At 49.9% G+C, this 22,209-nt stretch overlaps 2 protein-coding genes across 4 annotated transcripts in view; both read right to left on the bottom strand.

Annotated features, from left to right (window-relative positions):
- RFFL (ring finger and FYVE like domain containing E3 ubiquitin protein ligase) overlaps positions 1 to 3,597 on the bottom strand; it is a 46,142-nt gene extending 42,545 nt beyond the window's left edge. The window contains exon 1 of one of the 2 annotated variants that reach the window (XM_030536336.1): positions 3,492 to 3,597. The gene's annotated coding sequence lies outside the window, so the exon portion shown is untranslated. Of the gene's footprint in view, positions 1 to 3,003; positions 3,122 to 3,491 lie in introns of those variants that run through there. The other variant, XM_030536337.1, reaches the window with a different exon arrangement.
- A 2,350-nt stretch (positions 3,598 to 5,947) lies between these two features.
- On the bottom strand, positions 5,948 to 18,578 carry RAD51D (RAD51 paralog D). 2 transcript variants are annotated; one of them, XM_030536859.1, is made up of 11 exons: positions 18,475 to 18,578; positions 17,009 to 17,166; positions 15,733 to 15,794; positions 15,014 to 15,132; positions 14,070 to 14,151; positions 13,276 to 13,410; positions 12,647 to 12,742; positions 12,278 to 12,368; positions 10,936 to 11,006; positions 9,307 to 9,474; positions 5,949 to 8,246 (listed from the first exon to the last, which is right to left on the bottom strand). In XM_030536859.1, exons 2-11 carry the CDS (start codon positions 17,088 to 17,090, stop codon positions 8,163 to 8,165), a joined length of 990 nt encoding a protein of 329 aa, XP_030392719.1. In that variant the 5' UTR covers positions 17,091 to 17,166; positions 18,475 to 18,578; the 3' UTR covers positions 5,949 to 8,162. The 2 variants fall into 2 exon arrangements, with proteins under 2 accessions (XP_030392720.1, XP_030392719.1); XM_030536860.1 differs by lacking the exon at positions 13,276 to 13,410 and having other exon boundaries at positions 5,948 to 8,246.
- Between the last annotated feature and the right edge of the window lie 3,631 nt (positions 18,579 to 22,209).

The raw sequence follows: 22,209 nt of genomic DNA, 5'->3' as shown, positions 1-22,209 counted from the left end.
AAAATATTTAGGCACTGAACATAAATTTCAATCAGTCCCAGTCCCCAAGGAATTTACAGTCTAGGTCAGGGGTGGGCAAACTTTTTGGCCTGAGGGCCACATCTGGGTATGAAAATTGTATGGTCAGTCATGAATGCTCACAGTTACCAGACAATGGGAGCTGTGGGGCTGGTGCATGGGGCAGGGCAGAGTGTGGAATCCCCTGGCTATCCCTAAGCGTAGGAACCGGAGGGAAGACATGCCGCTGCTTCCGGGAGCCGCACAGAGCCACACCATGTGGGAAGCAGGGCAAGCCTCAGACCCCACTCCCCCTCAGGAGCTCCAGGGCCAAATTAAAATGTTTGAAGGGCCGGATGTGTCCTCCGAGATGTAGTTTGCGCACCCTTGGTCATTATATGTAAATGAAACCAACAAACTTGGTGGGCTGAATTACAAGGCTACTGTATTACAAGTAATCAGTACATCTTTAGCTACAAAAATTAAAAGCATATACTTCCAAAGCCAACAACGAAGACAGGGAATACAGGTTTGAGATGGGGAAGGCAGGAAGGAATTAGATTGACAAAATAAATGCATCTAGCATGTTAACAAGCCCCAGATAGTTTAAAGATATTATTGCACGGCTTTCTACCTTAAATTTATTTTTAATCCTGCAAGCATAGGAGGAGAGGGTACAGGGACACTCCATTCAAAGGGCGTAACTCTTGTTGAAACCTGTGTTATTCTATTTCACCTCAGTAAAGGCATGAATAAACAAACATTTATCTACAGACATAAATGACAGTGGAAGACAAATTTGCTTTCATTAAAGTCTGATTAATACTGACAGAAGAAATGTCCAAACCACGCTACTCTATAGTTAGGCAGTTCCCCAATCACTCACAGGATGAGTCCTGAAGCAGCCAGCATTGGCCAGTGTGCTAGAAAAGATAATGGATTTAGCTGGATCAATTTGTTTCATTGGACCCAGTTGTTCCATTAAAGCCAGTTACGATTATCCATAGGGCAGCTTGCTGCTATAACCACAAATCCTTCTCACCACCAACACTGTGAACACAGAAGTTGTTATGGGGACATAGTATTTTGAATATGAGAGAAGTGAGGGTCTAAAACAGTGGTTCTCAACCCACGGCCCAATCAGCACAGAGCTGTGGCCCATGTGACATTTTCAGGGCCATACAGGTAGCATATATTACAGGTGTGGCAAGACTGTGGCTGATGAGTCACATGCGGCTCTTTTACAGTTAAAGTGCAGCTCCTGGATCCCCCCAAGCACCCCAGCCATTCTTCACCTTCAAGACTGGGCAAGGGGGAGCGCAGGGCAGAAGCCCTGCGGTGGTGTGGTGAGACCAAAGGCTTTGGCCCGGGGGTGGAGAGGGTGTTTAAGGACTTTAGCCCTGGGCGGGAGCATCGGGACAGAAGCCCCACAGCCCAGCAGGTGCTGCCCCACAGGGCAGGTTGTGTGTGTCCTGTGGCTCTCGAACTTCTCAAGATCATCATATGCAGCTCAGAGGGTCAGTTAGTTTGGCCACTCCTGGTATATTGTGTTATAAGTGGATGAGGCCCACCTAACACAGAGAGCTGCACGTGTGACCCACAGTGGTAAATAGGCTGAGAACCACTGATCTAGAACATGCAGGAAATAATATTAAAATATTGTTTAAACACAAATAGTTCACCCCCACTACTCTTCTGTTAATACTTATATGGGTTCAATTTATTTAGATCTGGCAAAATAAAATGGTACTCGTGAAAATTATGATAGTGAGTAAATTTTAAACAAAACCAAAAAGGATTAATGTAGCCATCTATGCCATATCAATTTGCAGTTAGTACAGTTATTGTAAGAAAAAGAAACCCCACTGCCTTCAAACCTGCAGAAAGATAATCCTAAATAAACAATTACTGTACTTTCCAATCACCAGCATAATGAAAGGGAGTGCTGAAACTAGAGACGTATTTCCCTTAGTCCAGATCCTTATTGATCCAGTCAAGCGAGAAAAACCAAGTGAGTGTAACAACTTAATACACTGTAGCATAATAGTTCTCCAAAGAGAAAATCTAATTAAGAATTGCACAACATGCTCTAGGACATACCGTATACATATTGTGTGAAAAAAGTCAGTGGCAATGCAGAGTCTTAGTAAACAATACATAAATGACACTTCCATAACATCACCTTGCACACTACTAGAATCTGTGAACTGTAAAGCTAAATTCTTCTGGCTAGCTAAGTTCTTATATCATGCTTACCTCTACAGTCTTGGAATGCCTTCCGCTATCATAAAGATACATTAGATTAAGATAGATGAACTGTTACGAAGTGCAAGAGTCCTTCCATTAACATTCAAAACATGTAAAGTGATTCCACGTGCTCCCTTTCCCCATAAGTGCCTAATCTATACAAATTCAGACTGGACTGCGAGTAAGTGAGTTTTCAAACTTATTTACAATTAAACATAATAATTAATGTTTGTTAGAAGCCTACCTTGACAAGGCATGTCATTACTTCCCCAACAACATAGGCAACACTTTGTCTAGCTTACAGGAAAAAGCCTCTGAAGAACCGTTAAACTACCTTTACTTTTAACCGGGCTCACAGATAATATCTTCCTGCTACATTTCCATCATTTACACTTTGTTAAGATAAATATTTAATTTTTGCCTGATTTTGTTTATGGCATAAAAACAGGGAGGGTGTTTCAACTATAAGGGTAAAGTTATTCATTAAGAAATTAGTTTTGGCTGCATTACATCAAGAAAACAGCATCCTGGTGCCACTGGCATTGTACCAAATGAACACCCTTTGGATGTGATAAAATGCACGTGAGAGCAAACAGCTTAGGCAAAATAACAACGCTTGACACTTACACACCACTCCACTGTCTTATAGCATTTCCATAGTAACCAGCTGAGCCGCACAACCCTCTCCCAGGCGGGTCAGTGTCACTGTGGCCACTGAACACGGGGAAAGCCAGGCACACAGAGAGGAATGGGACTTACCTGCCAGCACTGAAGCCAGGGGTTAGAAACACAGCAGCTCCTAACTCCCAGTCCCACAAGCTCAGGCTCTGCCCACCAGCCTTTGTTAAGGGGCTGCCCAACCCCTCTGCAGCAAGCCAGCCCCCTTCTCCTGACCCCCGCCCTAGAGAGAACAAAGCCCAATGACCCCCCCTACACACACACAACCCCCAAGCCTCTCTCCTGCCGACCCCCCGCAGCCCCCCCAAACCCCGGACACCCCGCCCCCCTCCTGCCGCCCCCCGCCGCCCCGGACACCCCGCCCCCCCCAAACCCCGGACACCCCGCCCCTCTCCTGCCGCCCCCCCAAACCCCGGACACCCCGCCCCCCTCCTGCCGCCCCCCGCCGCCCCGGACACCCCGCCCCCCCCAAACCCCGGACACTCCGCCTCTCTCCTGCCGCCCCCCCCAGCCCCGTCCCCCCACCTCTCTCCTGCCGCCGCCGCCGCCCCGGGCATCCCGCCCCTCACCTGCTTTGCCCCTCGCTCCCGGGAGGGGGTGTCTCCCGTATGGCCGGGGCCGGGGCGGGCGGCTGCACCGAACCTCCCCCTCCGCCCCGCGCGGCGGCGGCGCTATGACAACTACCCACCCAGGCTGGAGCCAGCCAACGAGACGGGGGCCAGAGCGGCGGAAGCCACAGAGAGGAGGGCTAGAGCGGCCTCTAGGCCCTGCCAGCCGGCGCCGCCACAGCGACCTCTGGTGGGGAGACGGGAGCAGCGCAACTCACGCTGGAAGGCGTGCTGAGACCATCGGGGCGGAAATAACTAGCCCCTGGGTACCCGGTTCGAATCCCGCCCCAGGCAGGGGCGGGTCCCGTCACCTAGGGCAACCAGATAGCCAGTGTGAAAAGTCAAGGGGGGGGTGTAGAGTTGCTTATATATAATAAAGCCCCTAATATTGGGACATCTGGTCACCCTATCCTCACCCCACTGCAGAGCCTGGTGCCAGGGTCCCCTCAGCCTGCAAATCCCACCCTTGGGCTCCAAGAGGCCCCAGGCAGGCCCTAGCTGGAGCTTCGTAGCCCTGGGCAGGACCCTGTTTCAGGATCAATGCTGAATGCCCCCAGGCTCCAAGGTCACCCCCCCCCAGAGCAGGACCTGGCTCTAAGATCCAACTCCCCTGACCAGTAGGTCATGGATCTGGGTTCAACCCTTTACCCCAAGCAAGAGCTGGCTTAGGGTCTGAACCCCTGCATGGGACTCCACCAGGGGAATAAATCTGAACCCAAGCCCAGCCCTGTGGCGTGGTTCAGAGTCTGACCAGAGGCACAGCTGCGCTTCCTTCCCTTTGATGCAATGAGGTCCATTGAGATTACGGTTTTTGGCTTTTGGGGAGCAATGAGTGAGATCATGCCTACTCTGAGTGCATATTAAATATCCCTGACCACTTTGCGGTTTTCCCCTAACTTGCAGCTGGATGCACATATCACAGTGGTGACGTGCTTCTGAGTCCTCCCTGCAGAAAGGTACTGTTAACTACAGGCAAAATAAGCTCACTTGGAGATATTTGACCATCTTGTTTGCAGTAGCAGCACCCATCAGATTTGTTTCGCTTGACAGAGATGTCTCAGAAGGTATTTTTCCCTCGGTTTTCAATTTAATCTCCTGCATTTGGAAAACTAGCGAAGGTGCCTCATCTCACTCTGTACAAGGAACACAGTCCATAGTGTGCATTAGAGCAGGGCTGGGTTTGAGCACGGAGATGACGATTAGCCAGATTCTCATAATATTTAGGACACAAGCCATGTTCAACCATGATTTCATTATAAATATTGGGAAAGTCAACTTTGGTAGGAAGTCATGCTTTGCCATACAGCTCTGGCTGCTGAATCCAATACCCTGCCTCTTGCACTGGCCCCTACCTTTCAGCTGAAGGCAAGACCCTGTAATCATAACATCTAGTCCAGTATTCTGCTGTCAGCAGCAGCCTGTGTCTGTTGCTTCAGAGGAAGACATACAACACCAAATAGGCTCGGTACACTGATCCAGGAAGGACATTTCTGCCTGACCCCTTCTGGTGAGCAGCTTATTCCCTGAAGTATAAGGACTGATAGCTTGTAACAGTATAGCTTGGCTTTACGGAGTTTAAGCCTTCTCTCTTTAGCAATTTCCTCCAAACCTTTTGCATCATCGCTCCATGATTGTGAAACATACTCTGAGAAATAGCAGTTGCGTCAAGTTTCTTCTTCATTTCCTTGCTTTCAAATATTTCCATATGTTCTACCCCAGTTGGGTGCATGAGATGAGTCACTTACTGTTATCCATGGTGTGGGGAAGCTGTGAAGTCAAAATATCACAACAGGCTTGGGGTGTTTAGGAGGAGACAGGAAAGGAAGGAGAGAACTCTTCCAATCTCCCCTTACCTTTCTGCCTACTTCTCACTCACCCACTCAAAATAGCCACCCTGACATTTGGAGGTGGTTTTTCATATAGTTCCTCGTGTCCACCCTCCATTCTCCACCCACCTCCAGCTATACATCCCCTACTTCCCAACCCACTTGTTCCCCACAGTCCACCCTCTCCAGTTGTGGAACCTTCTTCCACTGGCCTTGCTCCCGCTAGATGGAGTTCCCATCCCTCCTCCTTCCCTCCCACCAAGTCACTTCACCTCTGAAGCTTTCCTCTGACTGGCACTGGTGGTGGCTAGAAAGAGCACAGTAACTGCCAAGAAACAAATTGGTCTTCACCCCGGAGACGTTTCCATCTCTGCCCTAATGACTTGGACCTCCCAGGAAAATGCGAGAGAGAACTGAATCTGAGAAGACTCACAAAGTACGCAGAAGAGAACACACACAAAACGTCATTATAATGAGGTTAAAGTTGCAGGCACGTGCCCATGGTATAAGGTTGAGGTTTTCAAAGCCACGTTAGGGCTCCAGATGCCCAATGCCCATCCAAAGCTTAGGTAGCTTTAAATATCTCTGGCTAAATGCAGGTTACATAAGATTGAGGTCAGACTAGATGATCTAATAGTCCCTTCTAGTCTTAACCTCGATGGATCTATGATAGCGTCTGGAAATTTTTAGATTTGTTTCCTTTCCTACTCCACATCTCCCAATTTGTACTCCACCTAGGACTTTATCTAACTGGATAAAGCAATCGTGCCAGATAGGAGTTTACCTGAAATCTTTATAAATCGGTGTGTAAACACAGCTAGTACCAAAAACATAACAGGTCAGATTAGTAGTGGTGTAAATTGGAACAGTTCCCCTGACTTCAAGGAAGCTGTAGCAATTGACAGCAGCAGAGAATTTGGCCCATTGTATCTCCACCAGACATGCATGACGACTATTTGCACAGAAAATATTGTTAGACAAAAGTCGGTTTGCAAGCTGTTTGGGACAGGGCTTGTCTTTTTGTGTTCATATAATGTGGGTCCTGGTGCCTGATCAATACAAATAATAATTACAAATGGCTCCCAATGATGATAAACCTATTTTATTTATATCTGATCACATGGTTCTTTGCTACAGGGTTGACTTAGCAACTGTGCTTATTGTTATCTTACACAGCAATGCATATGCATTAAATTGTTGGTTGGCTAAGTTAATGGGACGTGGTGTAGACCTTCTTGTTAAATTATATCCCTGAGAGAATAGAGATCTGGGGTTCTCACAAGCACTGTAGCAACACACGGGTGAGTGAAACAAAATCGAATGGTAGCAAAACCCAGACCTGCTGCTGCCTCCTGGGAAATTCTGAAAAACATGCAATTTAGGGCGATTAGATCGAGCTCTCAGATCCATTCTGTGTGTTTCTTTGCCCTTTTCATTACCAGGGACATTTGCCTACAGATAAAAATAGAAGACCTTAAGCCCATGTGTACTCTGGGGAAATTTACAAAAACTCCTTACTGAATCAAACACCAGCTTGACTGCAGCAGTGCCAGCCTGAATGGAAACCAGGGAATAGACTGAAGCTGGACCTGTTTACATTGCAGCGTTAGTGAAAAGCAAGTCTAATCAATGTGATGGCAGAAACGGATCCGGAGACCAGAGCCTTGTCTACACTAATGTTCTCACTGGTGCGAACACTGATTCAGCTAAATCAGGTGGGCGGGGTTTCTGTACAATTCCCCAAGTTCAGGCAAGGCTTTAGAGTCTGTCTGTCCTCACTCGAAATCGGGAACGTTTGCAAGCGCAGCAGCAGGTGTAGAATAACCTCATTAAAACAAAGTTCCTGTTTTCCAAGCAAAATAGTCCTTATAATAATATTTTTTTAAAAAGTCAAAGGAAGAAAAATACAGGAAGTAATATCAAATACATCAGCCAAAAAGTGCATAAACACAGGACCAGATCCTCCAGTGCTGTCAATCAGGAGCAACACCCAATTTGCACCAGCTAAGGCTCTGGCCCAAGACACATACCTTTTTCCCGGAGGTAGCAGCAACTCTGTATGCAATATACACTAAAATCCAACCGCCCCCACCTACAAACTACCCATGATTACTCTGGGTAGAAAAGATGTGACCATAAAAAGCTCTGGGAACTTATCACGTGGTTTCCCTTTAGCAGCCTGCTACAGAATAAGCAGAGAGGGACCCAGGCCTGAAGGCTGCTGTAGTGATGATCCTATAGAGGTATAACAGGACTAAAACTAATGGCAGCCACCGTAGATGGAATTCCAGCTTCTGAAGGTCTTGATGGTATTCTTTGAGGCCTCCCAGGGACCCTCACTAGAGAGCCGGAGGTTCTGGGATCAGGCATCAGTTGGCCACGTTACCAACAGTCTGGTGTTTACCCATCAAAGAATTCAGCAAAATTCCCGCTGATCCCATGACACCCTGAGACAAGGATTCCCCTGATAATCCACAGAACCCCCAGGACAGGGCCTGTGGTTTTAATGCACTCCAGAAAAGTGCTCCAGCCACACACAGCGCTTGTCTGATTCAAACGCATTCCTCTGAGATCTTCTTGGAACCCCAAACCTCCTTTGTCCAGGATGAGGGAGTTTCTTAATTGGCGAAGACAATAGGAAACAGCCCTGTTTCTATAGTCCTTTCTTCTGGGACTCCAAGCACCTCTCTTGGCCCCCAAGATGGCTTGGTTAACGTGGTCTGGTTCTGCAGTCTTCAGTAATATAAGCTGCAAAGATGCCCATAGTAAAGGCCCTTGCAATCTGCTGTTCACTTTTCACTCTCCATCAGCATCCCTCTCCGGATGCAGCTGGGCTCTCTTCCAGTACCCCACAGCTTCCAATGTCCAACTCCACCTCAATCCCAGTTGGCTGTAAGGGAAGCCAAGAGGAAATTAAGCTCGCATATCTAAGGGCTTGTCTATACCGAGGCATCCAGGGAAGTTAATCCAAACTAACTGAAGGCATGAATTTGAACTGGATTAGTGAAACTATTAAATCCCAGTGTGAACACCCTCATTCAGAATTAAAGTGGCTTTAATGCAGTTTATTTTAATTCACTTCCAAAGTGAAATAAGTAAATACACACAGGGATTTAATGTGGTTTCACTGATCTATTTCAAATTCACACATTTAGTTAATTCAGATTAACTTTTCTCTATGTCCCCATGTAGACAAGCCCTAAGAGTCCATAATTAAGGTCACATCTGTACCTACTATCAGCATCACACTGTAAGCTCTTTGGGGACAGGGACTGTCTCTAACTATTTTATTTAGTGTCCAGTACAATATGGCTCTGATTTTGATTTGAGCTTCTCGACGCTACTGCAATACAAATACACTAGACAGCAATTTGGCTCAGGAAGGGAAATAGAATATAGGGCCAGATCTTCAGGTGGTATAAATCACCATAGATCCAGTGATTTCAATGGAGTTAGATGGGTTTACACCATCTGAGGGCTTGGCCCGTAGTATCTAATTTGAAGCTGCAGTGAGAACAATACAACATAGTCACGCATGTTAGTAACTGACCAGGACATCTGAGTCAATGTTCTTCCTCTTGCAAGTAGTTATATGGGATCTTTAATGACCATGCGTAGTCAGGAGTGTTTTGATGGAACAACTGAGTCAGTGTGACCCAAATCAGAAATGGAGCAACTGATTAATTATGTCCGGAATTATAAAATGGGCCATTTAGAAGCGGAGAAAAAATGCATGCACTTCCACAGTTTATAGCTTGGTTGTACTTTCTTCAAGTCCCCAAAGCTCACCACAGTGTCCTGCCGGTGACTCCTGAATGAAGCCAGAGTTCTTCCATTACTTCCCTAAGGACTAGGTCCTTGCCTGGCAACCTCTCTCTGACTTAACCTCAAACCACCTTCTCCACGGCCATCCTCACCATCCCCAGATGGGCTCTCCAGGAACGTCTCACCTGCCGGGAGGATTTTGTTAAGGAAGCAATGCGGCGGGTGCTAGCTTTCCCCCAAGTGCCTTCTCTGCTCTCCAACAGCACCCGGGTGCTGGGCACAAAACTCCAGGAGCGACCTAGAGCTGGTTTCAGGTGACCGCTGCTGCCGTCTCTGGTCACGTGGTTAGTCACCTAGAATACAAGAAACCAGCTGATCAGTTCCAACCAGTTAGCAGCAATAACTGCTCCTTCTTGCCATGAAACACTGGGACACTTCGGGAGCTAACGGATGCAATCAGCTGCTTCCACTGATTTTAGTTCCTTTCCTTCCTTTGCCCCTTGTCATGACTGCCCATGCTGCCCTTCCAGTGCTAATGAAAGAGGTACTGGGGCTCAAGCAAGTTTTTTTTACCTTAATAACTGACGCGGGAGGCCTGGAGGTGCCGGGACTATGAACTGCCAAGCCTAAAGATGCCAGGGCTCAGGCCTGGCACAAATTAAGCCCTGTGCCCTTCGAAATATCACCCGCGGTGTGCAATTTGTGCCTCTCCAGTGGCTATGCCATGTATACAGGTTTACAAATACATTACTGCTTCCAAGCTTATCTTTTAGCTCAAGCAATGTTGGACAAGCTTCCCCAAGCAGGCAGTTCTCCAGTCCACCACAGTCCAAATCCCTGCCTGGCCACCACTTTATATTTTAGAAACAAGAACCTCTACCAGGTCTGTTAGCTCAAATGGGCTCAATTGACTATCCATGCTCTAGCCATTAGAGGGAGACAAAGCACCACAGTGTGTTCACATGGGTAACACAAACTGCTTCGGTAAGACCTGTGCATTGGCTTAAAATGACTGCTGGCCCCAGACTGGCAATGAAGCTAGGAGAGGCCAATATACAGCTGACTCCCTCGTTCCTGGGGACTGCAGTGCCTCCCAGGTGGTGAGTTTAACCTTGAATCTGTGATGGTTCTTCCCCTCTGCTTCTTTGCTTGCTGCTTTACGAGTGATCAGAGCAACAGCGAAGCCGGATTCTCCCAATACATTTTAATGCCTGCTCCAGTATATTGACTATTCATGATGCTTCTCCACCAGGACCTCCCCATTCGGCACATTGATCAGGGTCACGGCATTCCTCCTAGGAGTCAAATCCTCAGTGCAAACGCCCAGCCCCAGAACCGAAGGAGGACAGAGCACGGAGGCCTTTCCAGTCACCATCCGTTTATAAATGCTGTAATGCCCCGTACCTACCCAAAGACAACTGGCTCAAGGGCCACTCTGGTAACTAGTCAGGCACCTAGATTATATAGGAATCTACATCAGTTGTTGCATCAGAGAGCAATGCAAACAGCCCTGTCATCTACCTGTCCTGAACTCCTTCGGGATCCGTGAGCAGAAACAGCCCGCTGGCAGAGTTAATAAAAGCCGCAGCTTGCTCAGCTCTGTTCTCGCCAGGCAGTTTGTGGAAGTTTAGCTGCAGTTCAGAGAACTGTCCCAGGCCACTGATGCTTGCAGAGTTGCAGGAGTCCCGTTGCCTGCTCCTGTGCAGCTTTGAACAGGTTCACCTCTGTCATAATTCTCTGCCCCCAAATTCTTTTCAACTCCGGGTCCCCTGCTCCCAGCCCAGGAGGAGCAAGGCAAAGACCAACAAACTCACCACCACAGCCATGCTAAGTTCTCTGGCGAGTGTCTTCAGTTCCCTGGCCAGCTGCATCATGAGGGCCAAGCCTGTAGATGACGATACAACAGCATTTCAGGGCTTGCTTCCACTGACAGTTTCTCCGAGACCTAGGACCCTCTCCTGAGAGAATGAATCTGGCGCAGTTCCCTCAGTCCTTCGCACTCCCACCCAGGCTGATGACCCTGACATATTATGTGAACTTTGACAAATAAGCATGTGTTAACTGCACTGTCCCTGGATAGTTCTCGTATCCAGGGAACAAACCTAGCATAGGCAGCAGCAGCTCCATCTTTCCCTCCTCCACCCCCACCACACACCCCATTAACGGGCACCACCCCTGAACCAGGAGGACCAGAGCTAGAATAATATCACCGCCTAGCTCTTCAACGGTGCTTCTCATCAACACATCTCAAAGTGCATTACAAAGGAGGGCAGTAGTAATATCCCCATTTTACAGACGGGGAAACTAAGGAGGAAAACAACTTGTGCAAGGTCATCCCATAAGCCAGATGGAGAGCCAGGAATAGAACTCCCCTGAGTCCCAGTCAAGTGCTTTATCCACTAGGCCACAATGTCTTCCCATGACCCATTCAACCCTTTGCCTCTCTGCTGAGACTGCCACCCGGCCCTAATTGTGATGGTGACCAGCGTGCACACTTGTCCTCTAGAAACTGGACTGCGAGTCTCCTGCTTGTTTCAGGCCATGACATTTTCCCCACTGACTTCCAATAACTACAGGCCAGATGGCTCAGAGGACTGGCAATGGAATACCTCACTTTCAGGCACAATTAAATGCAGCCCAAGTCAGTAGTGACTAGAAGTTACACTCTGGCCTATGTGAAGCGTTTTACCGGTGGCTGTCCAGTTCCAGGATTAATCCAGCCCCCCAACCCCAGCTTACTAGAAATCAGTGACAAAAATCTGTGGAGGTTCCAACAGCCCCACAAAATTCTGACGAGTAAGAAATCAGCTAGGTGTTCAAGCTTATCTGGGAGGGCGCAAACAAGGGGGTAGCTGAATGGTACATTTTTAGGTGGTCTCCAGCACTGTTATATAACCCCACACCGCCCTGGAATAAAAAACAACAACAACATTTTCCTCTCCCCATTCCACGGGTCATGGGGGCTGAGGGATCAGACTATACTGGGGATCATCGACAGCACAGAAAACCAGCTGGAAATGTTGCAGGTAATTAGCGAGATCCAGAAGAAATACTGGAATTGTCTGTCCCCACCATGGGTAGCTCAGTGTTTCTTTGCTGCAGAGACCCAGTTTCGAATCCTCGAACCGTGCTCGCTCTGCAGCGCCCCTCACTCACCCTCCGCCTGCCTGCCTCCGAGGAGCGGGCAAATCACAGCTGAGACGGAGTCAACCACCAGCACCTTCACCGGTCCTAAGGAGCTCAGGACCTGGGAGCGAAGCACAGAGTGCGTGAGGGCAACACACAGGGCACCAAGTGCCATGCAGAGTGGCACCAGTACAGCTAATGCCAGCACAAGATGCGTGGCCACCAGGACGAAGAGATCAGAGTGCTGAAAAAGCCTGGAAATCTTAATGTCAACAGAACAGTCCGCTCAATCCTGCACATTTGGACTCAAGTGAGCAGCCCCACGGCTTCCCAGGATCGGGCCACCGCTCTGACTGGGTGGATCTTTACACAATCACAGCGAGAGACCCAGAGCCCCACCTGCTGGGACACGCTGCACCGGAGCTCCTGTAACACATCCAGCATTTTATAGACATCGAACACCCGGGCCACCTGAATCCTCTGCAGAGCCTCCACCTGCAGGGAGAGGAGAGCAAAAGCATCACGCAGAGACAGCTCGTTCAGACCCAGCCTCACCCTCTCCAAGAACCGCACCATCATCCAAACCCAAACAAGACCTTTCAAAAGTCCGGGTGGCTACAATATGTTCGAGCCTGCTGCCCAGCATTCCCAGCCAACACGTCTACAAGCATATTTCATCCCAGGGTCCTCAACCCTGCCCACTGTGCCATTATCCCCATTTTACAGGTGAGAAAACTGAGGCACAGAATAATTAAGGCCAATGTTTGGCAGCTTAAATCTATAACAAGGGACCTGAATAGGTGGCCTGATTCTCAGGAGGTGCTGGGCACCCAGAGAAAGGAAGGCTTGGTGCTCATAGAGGGAGCCAGGGGAAGCCCAAGACGACCGAAGGCTGGAGCACGGATTCCTGGGTATCAGCCCTGCTGGTTCAGGGGCAGGCCACTGTCAGCGACAGCAGCCAAGGAGTCACTAGCTCCTCCGCTCTTGACGCTGGAAGCAGTCGGGGTCAGTGATGCAGCCACACTGACCTGCTCCTCTTCATCCCCTGTCCTGGTCTGAGCCAGCTGGAGAAGGCGAGAGGCCGTGAACCCGCCTGTGGAGTCGACGTAGAGGACATTCTGCTTGAGGTCATGGGACGTGCTCATGGCTATGCTGAGGCACACCTAGGAGGGAGAGCGCATGGCTGGATCTCACCCCATTGCAGCCGTCCTTCCTAGCGGAGCGGCTTGTTTTCACACTGAATCCAGCACGTTACACCAGAATCAAGCTAGGGAGCAGGCTCACTGTCTGCAAACCACTGTCACGCAGTCACACAGTGATGGGATAGCGGAGCCACCAGGGCCCTTCACCTCTGCTAGCAGGGAGATTGACACAGGCCTCAGCAGACAGATCCAGGCCTTTGACTCCACCAGGGCAGCTGCCATGTGCTCTAGATAAAGCCTGGTTCACAGCTCACAGCCCCACGTTTCACACATGGTGCAAGATGAGTCAGTTTAACGCATCTCCTTCTTTGGGCTAGTAGCTGAAGAAGATCAGCGGCCACTGGGGGTAGGATGAGTCTGGATTCTTGCCAGATGTCCGGCAACAGCTGTTTATTGGTCTTCAATTGTTGTAAATATCCCCCCCCGGTTAGCACCCCAATGAGCACAGTATCAACCATCAAACAATGAAAGATGGAGTAACACATGAGGCCCGAGCTCCCTCTTCCCTGTGGATGCAGAATGTGCCACAGCGGATGGGGTGTAGGATGCTGTCACCTTAAATAACTAGGGGAGGAGGAGGAATTATAACATCTGCTCTGTTAGGCCCCAGAACAGCCTACCTGTGTCTTGCCACTGCCGGGTGCTCCTGTGAGCTCGGTCACTTCCCCAGTGTACAGGCCAGAGTCCAGCAGCCTATCCAAGCTAAAAGGAGAAACACACAACAACGAGAATCAATCCTGAGCTAATGAAGGCTGGAAATCAGCAGCCTCTGGGTACCTGTGTCTCAGATATATTCACCCAGCACATCCACATCCCCACAGACTCTCCCCCCCTTCCTCTCACTCCTCTTTCTGTTTCTGGCAAGGGAGCTAAAATGACAGCAGGGCAGGTATAGGAACGGAGTCCTGAACGGGGAATGCCTTTGCCTTGTTGGCAGCTCTGGAGGTTTGAACGCAGCACGAAGGCGACAGGTGGGCTTCTCTGAGAGGTCGCACTTGATTATTATAACCAGTGGGGAAGGGGAAAGGGAGAGTGGTTGATATCAAGTATCGAACTGTTAATTTCTATCCCTGGTCCTCACGCTCAGGGCCATCATGACTCAGTGCTGTTCTGGCAGCAGTAACCATCCTTAATGGCTCAAATTGCCACCTGTGCAAATGCTTATAACATTATGCAAGCGAATGGGATAAAAATCTCTGGCAAGGATGCAGCAGCTGTGCACGTGCACAGGGAGATGAATACAATGGGGTGTCAGAGCAAGGGTCAACTGCAGGAGTGTAGGCTGGTGGCTTGAAATAGGTGACTAGTGCTAACATGCTAATGCTGTGAACTGGCAAAGCAGAATCTCTATCCACTCAAGAGGCAGCCCTGCTGCCAGCTCAGCCCCTGCAGGAAGGAAATCCTGACAGATACCGTGTCCGCTCAGATCTCAGCCGAGTGGCTGAAGCTGTCTCCAGGTTGAAGCTTAAAATCCAACTTGGCTTCTGGCGACAGAGGGTGGAGAAGGGAAGAACTATTCAGATTTAACCCTTGCCCCTCTTCCCTTCGCGTGTGACGTCCTCACCTCCGGCTCCCTGTGGACAGGATGGCCGTGGAGCTCTTGAGTTCCTCGTAGAGATCCGCCCCATTGACAGGAAAGGCTGAAAACTGTGCCAGCAACACACGTCTCACGGCGACCAGGGCCTGTGTGGACAGACGGCCATCCCCAAATGGGACACTGAAGAATTCGGAGAGAGCTTTGAGGCATGGACCATCTTTGTTCTGGGTTTGTCCTGCGCGTTGTGGGCCATGACTGGGGCTGCTAGGGAGGTTTTTCGCCTTCCTCTGCAGCATGGGGCACGGGTCACTTGCTGGAGGATTCTCTGCAACTTGAGGTCTTCAAACCACAATTTGAGGACTTCAATAGCTCAGACATAGGTTAGGGGTTTGTTACAGGAGTGAGTGGGTGAGATTCTGTGGCCTGCGTTGTGCAGGAGGTCAGACTAGATGATCATAATAGTCCCTTCTGACCTTAAAGTCTATGAGACTACCTCAGTACAAAGCATGACAACTTCCCCAGAGAAGGAGCCTTTGCAGACAGACAGAAGGCCCTAAGGAACATCGGGTCAGATCTACAACACCCAGCAGACAGACTGATGCGTCGTCAGTCCAGTTGTGCATTAGGGTGAGGTCTCTGCAGACAGACGACCCACATCAAAGCATTTGGCTAAACCTGGCTCCCTCTGGCAGGCTACAGCTTTAGCTCCCAGATTAAACATCAACACCAAGGAAATCTCTTCTCACCTTGTAGGACAGGGAGCACTTCCGGGCGACTTCCTCCAGGTCCGAGGAGACAAGGTCCACCACTGCAAGTAACGTTCAGAGATAAGCAGCTGGAGGCCAAAATGTAACAGCCCTGGAATGCCAGAGAACTCCTCAGATATAACACATGGTGACACTACTCTGCCATATCCTCCCAGAGCCAGAAGACAAGAGCCAAATCCAGCTTTGGGCAGTGAGATCTAACATGCAGCTGTACACACACAGACACCGAGCTGTGTTATCGGAGCTCAGCCCCATGGCTAGCAGGACTCCCTGAGCAGCGGTGAATCAAAGGAACGCCCATTGAAGGTGTCACAGGGCTAGTCTGAGACCCGTTCACTCCTGGGTGTGCAAAGGAGCACAGAGTGTAAAGTGAATGGCCTTTGGGGCTTATCAATCACGCACTGGCAAACCCACAGCACCATCGTCGTCAGCTGTTCAGGAGCGGCGCGGGACTGCAACAGCAGGGAGCGCGACACGGCAGGATCCCAGTGCATTAGCAGAGTGGCATGGAAGCCCAAGATGGGACTAGCAGATCGCGCCTAAGTGCAGCATTTCAGTGTCCCTGCAGAGAGTGGAGAGGCCCAGCGGACAACGCATGGCATAAAATATACAAGTTGTGCCAAGTTCCAAAATGCTGTGGTGCTGGACGCAACGCCACAGCCTTAGGGCACAACTCCACAGCAATGTAATGTGTGACTGCAGCACGCGTGGACACACCTGAGCTAGCGCAGAGCTCGCAAGCGCCGCTAACTGGAGCAATGAAGCCACGGCACGCTGGACACACTGCCCAGGCCTTACACACCCGCTTGGGACCCCGCGGATGTTCTCGAGTGGCCACGGCGTCACTGCTAGCGTTACTCAAGCTGGCTAGGTCAAAGCTATGTCTCTGTGTGCTGCATTCCCACTTGCAGTGCAGACATAGCCTTAGATACAGAGATGGCAGCCAGACCCCACCACGGAGCCGTGTCTGGCTCTTAACAGGCCAGGGCTTCAGGTACGTCCCCCTCCCACTGCTGAGGAAGGCATGAACCCCATCTCCTACCCTACCCTGCTCCAGTGAGAGAGCAGAGTCCAGTAGGAGGATCTGGGAACGCTCCTTGAGAGCAATACTGAGCTCCCAGCCAGTCCTGCCCGTCGGTGCAGGAGCACGGCCCCACAGCACAGCCCAGCGGGCAAGAGAGCTCTGTGCCCTCCCCTGACAACTTCCCGGGGTTCGCCCAGATCCTAGTGCTGAGACCCCGGGATGCCCCTTTACCTGTCGCGATGCTGTTGGCTTTCAGAAGCTGGATCATCTCTGCTGTGAGGCCAGGGCAGAGGCCTGCTCGGAGTATCACCATGTCCCTGTGACAGCCCCTGCAGGGAAGGGGCCAGGATCTGTATGTGGGAAGGCTGAGTGCCACGCAGTCCTGCTCCCTGCGCAAGAGAGAAGAGGGCGGGTCCGTTATTCCGGGGACACGGAAACACCACTGCCCTTCACTCTCTGCACCACCACCTGTGTCTTGGTTGCAGCTCCGTGAACAATGCCACGGCCAAGTCCCGCGGCCAGCTCTGTGAGCGAGGACCATTGCAGGGCTCGCCCTGCTGCCCTGCGCACCAGAGAGCGTCTCTTGGGATCCGGGATGGACGGAATCTGAACGACAAGTTTGTGTAGCCCTCTGCTAGCTCACAGCGGTTCCTGCAGCTGCAGGTCACTACCAGGGTCATGCACAATTATTGTTTACTGCTCATCTTGTGCCAGCACCTGGAGGCGGTCATGAGGGATCCAGTGTGCTAGGCGCTGGACGCACACAATGAAAAACCAGTCCTTGCTCCATCTTTTCCAGAGGAGCGAGGTCTCCAAGCCCTTTGCGCTGGTCCCGGCATCTTTTCTTTAACACAGCCGTGGCCGGGAGTTTGGCAGGGTAGAAATCAGAGAGCGTGCGCTCAGCTCTGACATTGCTAGCAAGGAACATGCATGCATGACACCCCCAAGCCGTTTGCCAGGCCATGGCAGGATTGTTGTGACTGCAGGGGGATCTCAGGCCTGGCTGCAGGGAAACAAGCAGTCCTGGGGAACCTTATTCCTACTGTGTAGCACTAACCAGCATGCAAATAATGGAGAAACCCAGGAAAGCCCGGTGTGCCGAGACCCCTTCCCGGAGCACCCAGCGGAGCAGGCAGAAGAACACGACCCTGAACAGGGGCATCGCTCCATTCCTGTCCAGCCGCTCTCCTGACACACACATGGGGCAGCCTGTCCCACCTCGCTTCCAGGGCAGGACCCGGAATAAGGAACAGATGTACGGCAGGGCTAGCAAACCTGGCACCCCGCACCCCGAGGACAGGGCAGCCCCACAGCGAAAGGAGATGGGAACGAGCTCAGCCCCAGAACAGCTGCAGAGCAACCGGCCACTAGCAAGCTCAGCCCTGAGCAGAGAGCGACCAGAGGTCCCGATTTCAGAGGGCCGGTCCCGGTTGTCGGCCTTTGTCTTATACAGGCACCTATTGCCCCTCCTCCACCCCGTCCCAATTGGTCCCACTTGCTCTCTGCGCATCCCCGGGAACCAGAGCTTAATCTCTGCCAGGGCTGAGTCCCGGCACCCCTGGGCTTGCTGCCTCAGTTACGAATGGAAAAACCTTGCTTGGGCCCCTGCAGCGCTTGCATTACTAGCGAAGCCCTGCGGAGAACAGACCCCGTCTGACCCACCCGCCCCCCGTGCTCCCCAGGCAGGCACCGCTCACCTGCAAACACCATGCCCCACCCAGCTCAGCTCCCCAGGGCTGCCTCTGCCTCCACTTCCTGCGCCTCTGCCGGGTTCAGAGAGCAAACAGCAATGCCAGGCTCAGCCGAGCTGTCTATCCCCACCTGCTGGCTGCCTGGGGAGGAGGAGGAGGGAAATGGCAGCAGAAGCAGGAAAACACCACCCACGTGTGCTTCCCTGAACCCGGGCCCTGGTCCCTCCCTTTGCGGCAACTTTGAAATCATTATAGAATAACAAACGTTTTGCACTTCTGTAGCCTCTGCCTTCCCAGATCTCAAAGCAATCATATTAGAATCAGTAGGGTGACCAGACAGCAAGTGTGAAAAATCAGGATGGGGGCAGGAGGGTAATAGGAGCTTTTATAAGAAAAAGACCCAAAAATCAGAACTGTCCCTATAAAATTGGGACATCTGGTCATCCTATGAGCAACTGATAACCCCTAAGGTGACAGTGGCTTTCACCCTACAGTCAGATCCACACAGGAGGGATCTCTCAGTAGGATCGAGGCCTATCATAACTGAAATAAGTTAGCAACAGATCCCCCACCCCCTTTCTCTTTTGTCAGTTGTTTACTTTGGCAGCACTTCATACAGCCCTTGTCATTGCTTCTCTGGATAGTCAGTTGGACCCCACACCTGCAACGAGCTTCTGTGCACACAGGCAGGTTGGCTACCTGAGTTGCCCCCCCCATCCTGCAGGTGTTGAACTTCATTCACAGGGGCAGCCTCCTGTGAGCAGCCCAGACCCTCAGAGATATTTAGGCTCCTAACTCCTAACTCCCATTGAAATGTAGACCCCTAAATGCCCATTGATTTCAACTGAAGTTGGGAGCCTGAATATCTTTGAAAGGCTGGGTCTTTCTTCCTTTCTGAAATGCCCCTCACTGAGAAAGCAGAAAGAAAAACCTTTCCTCACTGTTTTTAATAGCAATTTGTAAAAAATTAAAAAGACACCAGGGCCCCTGTTAGAAGCAAACACTGGTTAACAATAATACCCCTGGGCATGCATACAACACATAGGTATCTTCAGATCACAGTTCACTAACCAGCTTGCTGTAGAAATCCCTTGTCAATGACCCAGAACTGCTCTGAATCTTATATATGACTTAAAAGCACCACAACTTTACTATGGCTCAGCAAGACAACTGCAGAAGGCGGGGTGGGGGGAAAATCCAAGCCTACTCCCAGCTGGGATGCATTTCTAATCAGCTGCTTTGTGGAAGGATGTGGCTCTCTTGCTGGCCAGATTTAGCACAGGTGATTGCCATTCAGTGCCTCCCCCCATCTATAAATAGTGGGAAGCGGGAAGTTGTGGAGTGGATTGATTGTTAAAATAGCAGATGCTGCTAATGTTTGGGGGAAGGGATAGTTGGGGAAGAGGGTTAACGCTGAGAGTGGGAAATTTTGAAGAGGAGGAGGAGGAGCAGCAGCAGCAGCAGCAGCAAATATTATTGAAGTAGAGTAATATTGAGATTAGCTAGAAAATAGAGCCAGGCTTAGAACTGAAAAGCAAGATATACTAGGCTGCTGCTTTTTCTGGATAAGTGTTACTAGGCTCTGTCTCTCTCTTTCTGGACTGATCCCTGTTAGGAGCAAAGATTCATTTTTCTAGAGGCTTGTATCAAGTGAACAAGGATTGCAAGTTGGAGCTCTTGCTTTTTTTTTTTTCTCTTGCATAAACTGCTAGCTAGGAGGGGTTCTTGAAATGCAACGCTTCTGTGAGGGTCTCTAGGAAACAGTAGATACAAGCTGCATACAAAGGCAGCAGAAAGGAAACCTCTTAAATAGCCACTGCAAGGGAGCAGGCAACTCAAATGTGATCAGAATGCAAGTTACTTTTACTGATGTTGCTCCTTCAGATAAGGACTTGTAGCTTTAAACAAGTCTGTGGTCTTCTTAGTGTTCATGTTAAAATTACTCCAGCAGCTTGAGGTAGCAAATCTAAAAGGCTGGATCTGCAGAGTTTTGGCTCTGAGCGCTGCACCTTAATAGCCACCTGAAAGCAAAGTAGCTAAAGTCCTTGATAAGGATCCTGGGGTAGAAGTAACCAAAATGTTCTTTGGGGTATATTGAAGCAATGTTTGACTTCTGGGCTCAGTCCAATTAATAGTTCTCTACAAACATGCAGCAATCACTAGCTAATATTGCAGGTTCTCTAGAGTCTTTAAATACCATCACAGCGTCAGAATGAGTAAAGCTTGCTGCTGAAGTACTTTGGTACAAATTTTTGATCTAATATTCCCATCCTTGAGTCCACTAAGGATGGAGTGTATAATCCACAAAGCAAGGAAGGAATACTTTTCCTGTGCCAAACTGGCTCTGACATACTAACCCAGGACTGATTCTCTGAAAAGCAGGCAGGCTTCTGGGCTATGGGAATGAAATGAAAGTGTCAATTTCAGACCTGTTTAATTGCTGTCTTAACTACAGTCTGAGTTAGCTTCTGAATGAATCTCCCTTTCTAGTTCTATGGGGACAAGTAGTCTTAAAGAACTGACTGCTTTCTTGGAAACAGATTCCAACCTGTGGAACGAACTGCCACAGGATCCAAGGTCTAACACAAATTTTCCTCATCTTCCACCCTAAGGCTAAGGAGTTTTTGACCTGGCTTTCTCTACCAATAGCAAGCACAGCACTGTGTACACTAGTGCGAACACAAAACAAAGCGCTCCCCTGCACCCACTTCTCCCCTGGTGGGGAGGAGAGCAAACACCTGAAATGTTAGTCCCTCTGCTTAATGCATGACTGGAAGATGCTCAGATACCGTGGTAATGTGCCTGGTATAGAATCCTACATGGACTATAACAAAGCAGGGTTATTTCCTTAGTGAGGCTTTGGAAATAGCTGGCGGTTAGCTCTGCTACTCTGTTTAATGTGATGGCTGTACAGTAAGAAGTCAACTTTCAGATTGTGTTGCGCTTAAAGGGCTAGTAAGTTACCTTGCTAAACGCTGCTCCCCCCAGATCCTGCTTATGACTCACAGCCCTATTCAAACTTGTTCTTCGAAGGTACTCAAACCTGGGAATACTGCAGAACTGCGCTGTAAACTGTGTAGCTAGGACTAGAAATAAGCATAGTCCCTTTAGCAGTCTGTCTTGTCACGACGAGGTGAGACACTGGAATCCCAGCTCCCTACAGAGAGTGCTGACGAAGAGCAGACTGTCTCCGTCGTATGTTGACCAGACAGCAAGTGTGAAAAATTGAGATGGGGGTGGGGAGTAATGGGAGCCTTTATAAGAAAAAGACCCAAAAATCAGGACTGGCCCTATAAAATTGGGACATCTGGTCACCCTACTCAGTCGGATCCTCTAAACTGGTAGCCTTGAACTGAAGAAATGACAAATCTGAGGCCTACCTCACTGAGACTAAACATGGGCATCTTCTGATGCATGCCAGAAAAAGTAGAGTTTAAACTGGTCTGGCTCTCCCTCCTGGATGCTCACCAGGTTACTGTGCACGGTCTCTGCTTCTGGCACACTCCAAACTTTCTGGTATCCCTCGTGGGCTGTGGGGTCCCCACTTCCAAACCTTAACCCGTAGACCAGTGGTGAACACCTCACGAGCCTAAGCACACCCTTCTTGGCACTCCTTGTGGGCATTCTAGTAGATAGTCATCCTCTCTGTGCGATGCGTGACTGCTGAAGTAAACAGACTTTGCAAAGGATTTCTAGAACAATCACACTGCTTTGCAGAGAGTACAAGAGATGCAGATCTAT

This window comes from Gopherus evgoodei, chromosome 17 (genome assembly GCF_007399415.2).
Source record: "Gopherus evgoodei ecotype Sinaloan lineage chromosome 17, rGopEvg1_v1.p, whole genome shotgun sequence".
Taxonomy (NCBI): Eukaryota; Metazoa; Chordata; order Testudines; family Testudinidae; genus Gopherus; species Gopherus evgoodei.
The sequence above is the reverse complement of the archived record's forward strand: the minus strand, read 5'-3'. Positions and strand labels throughout refer to the sequence as shown.